We start from the raw sequence: 12,536 nt of genomic DNA, 5'->3' as shown, positions 1-12,536 counted from the left end.
TGTATCTTTGATACTAAAAACAAATATTCTATGTCTGATGCTCATATCATAAAACTCAGTCTTACAAATGAAGATGCTTCATAAATTAAACTTGACAGTGTACAGTTTCTTCGTATATATGTATATATATATACACACACACATACACACATACACACAGTGACAATAAAAAAGAAAATACAAGATGGTCTTTGTTGGTGCATATTCTCTATTTTCCTCTCTATTATGTATAAATAATGGAGGGAAAGTATTTGCTTTGCAGATTTCTTCAACAAAACTGTTCTTGTGGATATTTCAACTTAATAATGGAATTAGAATGGATGATTAAACACATGGTAAAATGGAGATGGAGTCCATAAGGCACAACATGATGAGACTTGGACAGGCACTTTGGAAAAAGGATGTCAAAGTCAGAAAAAGAAAACAAGAAAAATATTTTATAGGTTTAAGCAGCCTCAGTGTTTCATGCTACTTTGCCAAATTTGGGAGGAAAAAAAAATAACACTTTTGGAGTTAAAAATAGAAAACGAACAAAATCAAACGTATTTTTCTTTCTAAGCAAAAGCTCTACTAGTGACCTTGATGCTTTGACAATTTTGTATCATGCATGCAAAATAATCAAATATCCATTCTCTACTCAGACAACAAGTGAAATCACATGTTTCCAGACAAACTAGCTTAGACTGCTTTGTTAGCTTCATACTAATAAAGGGTTTTAAATGTCTATTGTCTTGAAAATAGATTATATACAATCCCTACATTTAAAAAAAATCTCATCTTTGATTTTGATCACCGAATAAATGGAGATGACAGAACTGTAAATGTCTTTGTCTGATTTTTCCCCCAAATCACCCTTTGAAGGAAAGAAGAGTAACTGCAGTGCTAACTATTCTGAAGTTTTCTTGACAGGGCATTCTTACCAAGCTCCACAGGAGACAAAGGAAAGAGTGTGAAGAAAATTTAAACATGCATGGAAAAGCTGAAGAAACATACTTTTAAACAGTTGTTGAGTTCAACCTAACACTCAGTTTGAACAGAGAAATATAAACAGAGCATCACATAGTACTGATGGTGGTGGCATGCAGACACCAAAATTGTCAAAATTTGCAACCCGCATAATACCTTTGGTTGAATTGCTCCAACGGTTACCTTCAGAATAATGGGATAAAGTCAGTAGATTGACACACGAACCCCCAGCACCAGATCCAAAAACAGTGATTCTTAAGGGGTCACCACCAAAGAATCCAATGTTTTCACTAGTCCATCTCAAAGCCTGTATGAGATCAAGGAGTCCGTAATTCCCTTTCGCAGCCTGATCCCCTGTACTCAAGAAACCTGAAAAATAGAATTAAAAAGACACCTTTTAAGTTGACATGAATCAAATCGACATCAAATTTAAATACAAAAGAAGCCTGTGTTAATCAAGGTGAGTCCAGTCCAAGTTCTTTAGTAAAAATTATTTCCTATCAGAACAAAAGAATTCAGGAAACATAGTAGTGACTGAAATCTGAAAAGTGACATTATCTTCCCCAAATGCTTCCCAAATTATCCGGGTAACAGGTAACAGGAACAGATAAAGGGAATGAAAACATTCTAAAAGACCTCAGGGGAGACATTTCAGGGGCCAAGTTACCATTCGAATAGTATCATGGGGCTTATGAGAATGTGCATTTTTCATAAAACACCATGTCGTTCCTCAGGTTACTCATGGTCTCACATGGGTGGAATTTAAGGTACGGGTATCAGAGTGACAGGACGTAAGAAGGTAAAGCAGGGATATTTTTCTAAGACTTGTGGGGGAAGGGTTTTATAAATTCCATAAAATTATACACAACTCTGCATATATAGGAATATGCACACTTTTATCTACGATGGTGCATGATTAAGAAGGAATTACTGTGCCAGAGGTCATTTGAAACTACATTTTGGAATACTTTAAATGCCAAACTGAAGAGAGTTTCTCAGTTAGGAAAAAGTATAGAATAATCGAAGGTTTTTGGAAAGTTCAAACTCATATCATTTCTGGGATGATCAAAGCTCTGCTTTATAGTGAATCTGATAATGAGAAGAAATATATATTGAATAATAGAATGGAGATAGGGGAGAGATTATGAGGATCTCAACTGATTGAATGGCAAAGACAATTGAAAAAAGAAAATGGATAGGAAACATCGTGACAGTAAAAACTGAGTGACTTTCTTATATATGGAAATTGTAGAGGGAGGAGTCAAAGATAGTACTTTAGTAATACTTTACACATATTCATTTATTTTGCTGACTTAGTAGCTTTTATAATGTGTTTATTATAACTTGTAAAACAAACATTTAATCTCTAATATATTTCTGCATTTGGTATAAATGGAAAAGTAGAAAGCATTTCATAATTATTCCATCTTATGGACTATTCATATATTATGTAGAATACACTTAGAGTCATATTAGATATAACTTGATTAATTATACCAGGAATATTTTCAATAAGTTTTGTAAACTAATTTTAAAAAATTAGTTCTCTCTCTTATTACAGACCCATTATAGAAACTCAATATAATGGATCGATGCTTATGATAAGAATTATTTTATTTAAGTTGAAAGATACCTCTTTATTTTATAAAATAAGCTAGGAGGTCAATTGCATTTGTGTAAACCAGACTATGACAACACTATTCATCAGTTGAGTAAATAAATCCATAACCAAAATTAATATATGGACAATAAATTCTTTAGGATCATTGTAGAAAGTAACAAATGAACACAAATCCTGCTGAATAATTTTGAAAATTTGAAGAAATGAAAGAAGTTAGTCCTTCTTTTGCTATAAGATAAAAAATCCTAAGGAACAAAAATACAATCTCTGGTCATTTTGTGTGTGTATGTGTATATGTGTGCAATCATGGAAATATTAATTATCCTTGAGATTGAGGTTAAATTAAAAAATGCTTTCCAAATAAACCTATCTTTCTGGTCATGCTCATCATCTTTTATTGGATTTGCATAATAATTTAAGAAAATTTTCATGATGTCTTCTCACATAGAAGCATTTTCAAATACTTTATATTATATAAATTAGAGCATAATAAAGAACAAAATAAAAAGCATGTCAGGGAACTCTTTTAACTATGTTGGCTACTATATTAACTTTGATATAAGACAGAACCATTAGTTTAAATTCTTGAAAGATTCTGTTAAAAATATTTTAATCTGTAAAGATAGATGGCTGCAGAATCCTGGAAACGACATTATGGAAGAATTACTGTACATTAGATAGAAAGGACTCTTGAAGGATAAAGGAGGTATGTGTGTGTGTGTGTGTGTGTGTGTGTGTGTATGAGAGAGAGGATGAATAAGAGAACAAGAACACAATACTCTAGGTAGTTCATTATCTATAATTCTATATCAGAAATATACACATATAAGTTTGATTTCTGAATATTGTTTGTCACTCAGTGCAAAATGAGGATTTATATTTAACTCCTCTTGCAACAATATTGCATAAGTGTGGTTATAGTCAAATGAATTTTTATATCCATACAGAATTAATTTACTTATAAAATAATCATCATTCAATGTGTAGTATATAGACAACCATAGTAATAAGACAATTATCTCCACATTCACTAAATAGTACCCCTTCTATAATTCCAATTTTAGTTGCACTATTTTAACCACTCTGGTAGATTGGTCAAATATCGTTGTTTTATGTAATAATATCATAAAAAACATATAAAGTCTCTAAAAAGAAACTTCTACTTTATACATAGTTTAAAGAAATCTTGTAATATCTTCAAGAAAAAGTTTTAAAGAAAACCAATTCAATTCCAAAATTTTCACTATCAAACCATAGCATGGAAGATTGAGTAAATCATTGGGTAAAAGTTATTGTGTTTTAATCTTAGAATGTCCAAGATCACTCTGTCAACTCCATTTTTACCCTTCAGTACTGAATTTCCCTTACTCTTGATTCTATTGTACTTTATGTATATGCTGTTATCTATCTATCTATCCATCCATCTATATCGTCTATCTGAAACCAGCTGATCTTTAGAGTGAATTTAGACAGGCATTTTGAGTTTTATATTAGGAAAAAATGATAGATTCTGTTTTTATTAAGGCCAGCCAACCAATCGCGTCGCATCTCTTCAGCCCTGGTACAGTGATACATATTTGCATGAATTCTTTAATTCCTGATATTATATTCAAACAACATCCTGAGGCTCAGCTAAGGGCACAAAATGAGGAAAGTTAAGTAAATTACTGCCTCAAAAGAGACACAGTTTGCTAATTACTCAAGTGATGTGCATTGGCAGCATTCTTTATACCTTGCTATCTAGTGAAGTACTCATTTAAAGTTCTTTTTTAATTGACTTAGCTTTACATCCTTAGAATCATTTAGGCCACTCTAGCCAGAATTTTACATTGAAATGCTCAACTATAGACCAGCCATAGAAGAACTCAATTTTTCAGACTCCTGAAAGCGCTGCTTATTTCATGATTACTTTGAAGAAGATTTTTTCCTTAATGTCACTTAAATCATTCTTAATAGATAGTCATTAATTTTATCTGGCTTTTTCCTTGCCTTCATTGTAAGCTCGTAGAATGTGTGACTAATCATTGTCCTGATCCATTGACATATTTTTATTTTGTAACATAGAGCAATAATATTAATACTATAAAAACAAACTCTTTTCCTTGTTCAGGAGGAATTGGTAGAGTTTTCCAGAAAAAAATCAACTATTTAATTTGCTTGATTCATGAATATAAAGCCTTAAAAAATTAGTACTTTTAAACTTAAGACTGTCAAAATTTATAATTGCAATTTTTGCTAAAATTTATATCACTGATCCATGTATCCACAACAATCATCATTTGACTATTTGTTCAAATAGAATTTATTTAATATCATATCATTCCTCCCACCTAAAAACTCATTCTATCAAAAAATATTTCCAATTATTGTTCCCTCATGGAACTACTGGTTCTACTGATTTGATTAAATCTACTGAGCAGGCTTAGCTTCAATTTGCTGTTTAACTGATTTGGCAACTAGAATTAGTTTCAGGCATTAGAGAGAAACTAGGAACTTGAACATGGGTCCACAGGTCCCTGGAATGGAAAAATAAGACTAGGCCTAAAATAAATTGGGCAAGGGGAAAATAAATAAAAGCAGATAATTACTGCACCCAAGGTACTGGCTTGGGCCACTGGTGCATATGGAACTCAGCTCTCTGATAGGCATGCCCTAAGGAGTATGGAAAGAGACAATGTTTCAGTCTGCAGTCCCGCAGCTTATTGGTTGACACAATCTAAATTTAGGACTCTTACAAATACAACCACGTACACTAGACAGTATCTTTAGAATGTAAAAAAAAAAAAAAAAAGGATACTGACTATTACATTTGAGATGAGATTTAGAATATCAGAAATTTAAGATGTTAGTAATTCTGTACTGTAGGTGTGATTTCTTTGGGGGGCATATTTGAATGTCTATGTTTATAGTGATTAATTTTTGGAAACATTAAATAGAATATAATATTTTTTTGAGTCCACATGATATAGTTCAGGCTATAAAGAAGTAGGAAAGAAATTTGCAGTGTTTATCAATGCTGTTGCCTGGATACAGATGACTGTGGTTGGCTGTTTGAGTCAAATTGCTAAGTACTTCAAAATACAGACCATACTGAGCATTAAAGAGCCAGGCTTACAGACATGAGACTTTGAATGACAGTGAGGCATCCTCCTAGAGACTTGGGAATATGGATCAGAAAAATAGTTCATTAAAGATTTTACATCGTAAACATGAAAGGATTTAAAACTGTGGGATTAAAACCTCAATTCTTCTAGCTAAAAATCCAACTGGAAATTCCATGCGCTAACTCTCCTTATCTTTTCAGTTGCCACGTTCAGCCATTTCTTTTTCTGCATTCTGTCTCTGTCTCCTGCTTTAAACCTCATGTCACTGACTTATTCTAGGTGCTCCTCTTTTCTTCTTAGACCCTCAAAATCCTTTGAATTAGTCACTTAATCTCCAAACTCCCAGCAAACAAATGCCCCTTCTGTCACCAGACTCACTTTTAAAAAATATTTTGTTCTAATGGGAGGACACCACTTTATGAAAATAAAATCCTCATGTTAAGACATAATTGGACGATTTCCCTTTATTTCCTTTGAGTCAAGATTGTTCAAATTATGATGTTTTAAAATCCCCCGAATTGGGCATATATGGCCAATGATTCTCGACAAAGGTGCCAGGACTATAAAATGGGAAAAGAATAGTTTTTCCACAAATGATATTGGGAAAACTGGATATCCACATATAAAAGAATAAAATCGGACTCTTACCTTACACAATATAAAAAATCAACTCAAAATGAATTAAAGACCTACAACTATTAAACTTCTAGAAGAAAACATAGATTAAGAGCTTCAGGACATTAGATTTGGCAACACTTTCTTAGATTTTATACCAAAAGCACAGGAAAAAACAACAAGAAAAAGGACAAATCAGACTACACCAAACTTAAAAACTTCTACACATCAAAGGAAACAATCAACAGAGCGAAAAGGCAACCTGTATAATGGGAAAAAACAATTACAAATCATGTATCTGATAAGGCATTAATATGCAAAATATATAAGGAAATTTTACAACTAAACAACAAAATAACCTTCCAAATAACCTGATTAAAAATGGACAAAAGTCTTAAATAGACATTTCTCCAAAGAAGTTATAAAAATGGCCAATAAACACATGAAAAGATGTTCAACATTATGAATCATTAAAGAAATGCAAATCAAACCCACAATGAGATATTACCTCACACCCATCAGGATGGCCACTATCAAAAGAACAGAAAATACTAAGTGTTGGCAAGGATGCAGAAAATTTGGAACCCTTGTTTCAGTGGGAATATAAAATGGTATAGCCATTATGGAAAATAGTATGGAGATTTCTCAAATATTAAAAACAGAATTAATATATAATCCTGCAAACCCTCTGCTAGGTATATATCCAAAAGAATTCAAAGCAGGATCCCAATAAGATATTTGCAAGCCCATGTTCATCAAAGTGCTATTTAAAATAGTCAAGAGGTTGAAGTAATCCAAGTGTTCATCAATGGATGGATGGATAAAGAAAATGTGGATAAAGAAAATATGCATCTGATGGAAGACTTCAAAAAGAAGGAAATCTTGTCACGTGCCATATGGGTGAATCTCTAAAGACATTATGCTAACTGAAATAAGCCAGTCACAAAAGGACAAATACTATATGATTCTACTCTTGTGAAGTATCTAAAGTAGTCAAAATTATAGAAACAGAAGGTAGGAAGGTAATTAACAGGAACGGGAAAGGAGGAGAAAAGGAATTAGTATTTAATGAGTATAGAGTTTCAGGGTTACAGGAGAAAAAAGTTCGAGATCTGTTGCAAAACAATGTGAATATACTTAATATTACTGAACTGTACACTTGAAAATGGTCATAATGATAAATTTAATATTATATGTTTTTTACTATAATAATACAAAAATTCCCCAAATTGGACAATTTGTAGTCTGTGTAGGGAAAAAGAACACACACAATACTATTTAATTATCCATCACCTATATTAGCTTCCTTACTATTGTGTTCTCTTGGAAGCTGCTGCCTAAATTCTTCTTAGGAATCAACAAAGGACAAAGTGAACATAATATCCTTTTTGTTTGTATCCTCTGGGGGAAAAAAAAACTTGTTCTGAAATGAGACCAATATATTAACATTGTATAACTTGGTGGTGTTTGCAAAATTTTTTATTTTGCTGAATTTATTTATTTATTTACTGTAAGATAATTTGCTGTTTAATGACTCATCTTGAGGAAGAACAAACTGAGTTACTGGTCAAGGCTTCTGATTACTGACAGCTGGACATAAGGGGACACAATATAAAGGGAAAGAAGAAGGTCACCATTAACAGATGCCTGGAAAGAAAACACCTGTAGATGTTTCTTTGGTTTTCAGTTCCCAAATTCCAAAGTTTCACCATCTTCAAGGTAAACAGGTGAGGTTGTTCCTTTTATATTATACTCAGTTTTAACATATTGTGATTCCTTCCCCCAAATAAGACTAAACATTTCTTTTAACCAGATTTCTTCTAAATATAGATAGTAATAGAGAGAAAAAAAGACCTGGTTTACTTAGCTCTGAATCACGTCCACCATTTCCCTTTCAAGAATGGCCCATGGTACTGGAGTGAAAGTAACCCCCAGGCCCAGCTCCCACGGCCATCCTCCTATTCTCTTCCCCAACTTAAGGCTGTTAGTATTCATACTTCTTGGTCTGCGAGTCAAGAAAAGCTTATTCAACATTCCCTGATTTAGGCTATTGTGCACATCTTATCTATTTCAATCTGGACAACAAACCTGGAATCAAAACGGACAAAGTTCTTGTGCATTTTGAATAAGTGCTCTCACAAAGAAGTAAGAAAAAAAAGAGAAATCTCTCTTCCAAAAGGGCTATTGAGTGAAAAGAAATCACATTCTTTCTTCTAATTGTTCTGATTATGCAGGGAGTATCTAGTGATTTAAATGTCTAGTTTACTTCAAAGTATGACATTGAAGAGCTGCAATGGCTGTTATACAAGGGTGTTTAGGAACACTATGGTTCAGAGCTATACCACACGGCTTCAGGAGCAATAAAGACTATCAACACTTCGTAACTTTCTAACTGTCTAATATTATTTTTGTCTCTCTCATGTGTTCCCATTGTATCCTCTGTGAGTGTGTGTATGTGTTTGTGCTTTGCAATGTTGTATTTATGATTTGTTCATATTCTTTATTTTTCTGGGCTGGAAGCTCCATCCACTGTACCTGCCCCAAAATAGCCACTGTATATGTGTTTGCTGAATGAAGAATGGCATTAACATGTTCTAATTTTCTATTACCACCCAGAGACCAACGATTACGCTTTTCAAATGAAAAAGGTCTCTGTATCTTGCTTTGATGGCAACAGAGAAGTGGGAACTTAGGAAACAACCCTCTCAGCGGCCAATCTGGGAGTGAAAGTACTCTAAGACATAGAGCAGGTGGCATTAGCTTTAAGAGAGGAATATAGGACAGTCTTGGGTGGGGTTTGTCTGAGAGAAGAAGATGACATGTGGACCAGCAGGCTAGCCCAGAATATTGGCTAAAGACACCAAGGTTGAGAGGCTTTTGAGATTCCCCACGGTACACCTTGGGTATGTAAACAAGCTGCTATGCAAGCAAGCTAGTTAGCCTCTCTGAGTCTTGGTTTTCTAAAAGACAATTAATAATAGTACCCACTCTACAGAATTATCATTATTATAAAAGAGATATTGTTTTTGGCATGCAGGAGGGCTTGATATATGTTGGGTAAAAATGCTTTGGCTTTTATCAACTAAATTTGACATTTTCCTTATTACTATCTATTATATTTAAATAAAATAAACCATTCTTCCATATTTACTGAAAAGAAATATAAATTCCAAAAGAATTATAATAAAAGAAATGTTTTTTAAAAATTATAAAAATGTTAAATATTTATAATGTAGACAATAGGATTAAATTTACCACAGAGGCTTTTAAATCGTTCTACAGAGAGTAGTTGGCAAGACGTTTCAAAATACATATGTTGCCCTCTTTGTTTTAGTTAGATAGGAAAGGTATTTGTTACAACATAAACAAATTTAAGGAATTCTATTAAGGATAAGGAAAAGGTTTGTATTCACTGTAGATAATTCCTTAGAATTCAAATCAAACATTTAGTTGGGTTGTATTATAATAACAGTTTTGTGAGCCAAAATACTGTGATGATGATGAAGTAGAAGACATTGTGTCTTGATTTGCTGATCATTCATTATTTCAGAAGTTAACAGAATTGCTAGCACATATTAATAATACCTATTTTTAGGCTATAGGAGAAAGAGAGTAGGAAAAGATAGCCAGAGAGAGAGAAAGAAAGAGTGATATATGAGCCATCTGACCACTTAATAATAGACAGCTGTGGTCAACTGCACATAGCTAGGGCCGGAGTGGGAAGGAGGGATGCTGTGGTCTTTATTATACACTGCTGATTCCTGAGGAAGACACAAATAATAAAAAGGGAGGGATCAAGACGAAGTCTGGGTAATGAATAAAGATGGCAAGATGATTTAGCTAATTTCATATGAATATTGACCATAACAGATTATTTTACATATATTATTTCTATAATCTCAAGATATTTTTGAGAAGATAAATGCCACCCTAATGTATAACTAGTGAAATCTGTATTCACTAAGTGCTGCTTTTATTATATTCTTTTCTATTAAAAGCTAATCTGATTGATTTAATGATTTTAAGACTTTTTATTTTTGAACACTTTCAGTTTTACAAAACCATTACAAAGATAGTACAAAAAACTACCATATACACTTCAACCAGATCTCCCATGTAGTAATGTTTACTGTCTACCTTCCCCTCTCCCTCCCCTCTCATCTCCCTTCCCTTTCCCTTCCTTTCTCTCTGCCTTCCTGCCTTCCTTCCTTACCCTCTCCCTTTCCTATCAAATCTGAAATCATATGTTGAATTTAGTTTTCAATTTCATCCTGGTAATTTCCAACAGTTTGATGGTTTTTCTTTGTTTTTCTGGACTTTTACATCTTTGATGAATACAGGTCAGTTATTATTCAAAATATACAAAATATCCCTCAATTAGGGTTTGTCTGATGTTTCTTCATGATTATATTCAAGTTATGAATTTTTGGCAAAAGATCAGAGACGTAATGTTGTGTTGTCTGAATGCATCGTACATAAGAGGAGGCACATGATGTTTTGTCCATCAACCACTTGATTAGGGTGGTAATTTGCCATTTCTGTACTGTAAAACTACCATTTTTCCCTTTACAGGGAATAAGTATAAAGTAGACATATATATTGAAACTATAAACATTTTTTCCCTCATCATTTTCACACACTAATTTTAACATCTGTTGATTATTCTTATTTGAAACAAATAATTTTATTATTTATTTTATCATTAGTTAAAACTGGCTGTAAAACTTTTCCTTCTCAATCTTTATTTTATCATTTATTCACTTATTTATTCATTTGTAGTATTATGGACTCATGGGTTCTTATTTTATTCTGGGAGTTATAATTTTTGGCCATATTTATTTTGATAATTAAATTGTCCTGTATTTGATCATGGAAGCCTCTCAAAGCTGGCTCTTATGTCATTTTTACCCAACACATTTTTTTTTTAAATTTCAGCATGTTACAGAGGTACAAATGTTTAGGTTACATATATTGCCTTTGACCCACACAAGTCAGAGCTTCATGCATGTTCATCCCCCTTACAGTGTGTACCACACCTATTAGGTGTGAGTATACCCATCCCTTCCTCACCCAACCCCTGCCCAACACTCGATGAATGTTACTACTATATGTGCACGTAAGTGTTGATCAGTTAATACCAATTTGATGGTGAGTACATGTGGTGCTTATTTTTCCATTCTTGTGATACTTCACTTAGTAGAATGTGCTCCAGCTCCATCCAGGATAATACAAGAGGTGCTAGATCACCACTGTTTTTTGTGGCTGAGTAGAACTCCATGGTATACATATACCACATTCTATTAATCCACTCATGTATTGATGGACACTTGGGTTGTTTCCACATCTTTGCAATTGTGAATTGTGCTGCTATACACATTCGAGTGTAGATGTCTTATAGAATGTCTTTTGTTCCTTTGCTTAGATGCCCAGTAATGGGACTGCTGGATTGAATTGTAGTTCTACTTGTAGCTCTTTGAGGTACCTCCATATTAATTTCCACAGAGGATGTACTAGTTTGCAGTCCCACCAGCATTTCATGAGTGTTCCTATCTCTCCGCATCCATGCCAATATTTATTGTTTTGGGGCTTTTTGATAAAAGCCATTCTCACTGGAGTTAAGTGATATCTCTTGTGGTTTTGATTTCCATTTCCCTGAAGATTAGAGATGTTGAACATTTTTTCATTTGTTTTTTAGCCATTAGCCTGTCTTCTTTTGAAAAGTTTCTGTTCCTTTTCCCACTTTTTAATGGGGTTGTTTGATTTTTTTGTGCTGATTTTCCTGAGGTCTATATAGATTCTATTTATCAGCCCTTTATCTGATGTGTAGCATGCAAATATTTTCTCCCATTCTGTAGGATGTCTGTTTGCTCTCGTGACGGTTTCCTTGGCTGTGCAGAAGCTTTTTAATTTGATCAGGTACCATTTATGTATTTTTGTTGTTGCTGTGATTGCCTTCGGGGTCTTCTTCATAAATTCTTTTCATAGGCTGATATCTATAAGAGATTTTCCAACATTTTCTTCTAGAATTCTTATAGTTTCTTTTTTGTTGTTGTTTTTTTATTTCAGGGTATTATGAAGGTACAAACATTATGGTTACACCTTTTGTCTTTGCCTCACCCAAGCGAGGGTTAAAGGCATGCCCTTCCCCCTACAATGCTCCCAGTGTCCTTTAGTTGCGGGTTTACCCCCCCCCCCACATCCCCCTAATCCCTGGAGACTATTACTGCCAT

General features: G+C 33.5%; 1 protein-coding gene across 6 annotated transcripts in view; it reads right to left on the bottom strand.

Moving 5' to 3' along the window:
* NLGN1 (neuroligin 1) overlaps window positions 1–12,536 on the bottom strand; it is a 1,153,390-nt gene that overhangs the window by 6,756 nt on the left and 1,134,098 nt on the right. For 3 of the 6 annotated variants that reach the window (XM_012640175.1, XM_012640177.1, XM_012640173.1), the window contains one exon: window positions 1,123–1,335. In XM_012640175.1, the coding sequence (XP_012495629.1) occupies window positions 1,123–1,335 (213 nt within the window). The remainder of the gene's footprint in view (window positions 1–1,122; window positions 1,336–12,536) is intronic. The other 3 variants (XM_012640174.1, XM_012640176.1, XM_012640178.1) reach the window with 1 other exon arrangement.

This window comes from Propithecus coquereli, unplaced genomic scaffold (assembly GCF_000956105.1).
Source record: "Propithecus coquereli isolate 6110/MARCELLA unplaced genomic scaffold, Pcoq_1.0 Scaffold15, whole genome shotgun sequence".
Taxonomy (NCBI): Eukaryota; Metazoa; Chordata; class Mammalia; order Primates; family Indriidae; genus Propithecus; species Propithecus coquereli.
The sequence above is the reverse complement of the archived record's forward strand: the minus strand, read 5'-3'. Positions and strand labels throughout refer to the sequence as shown.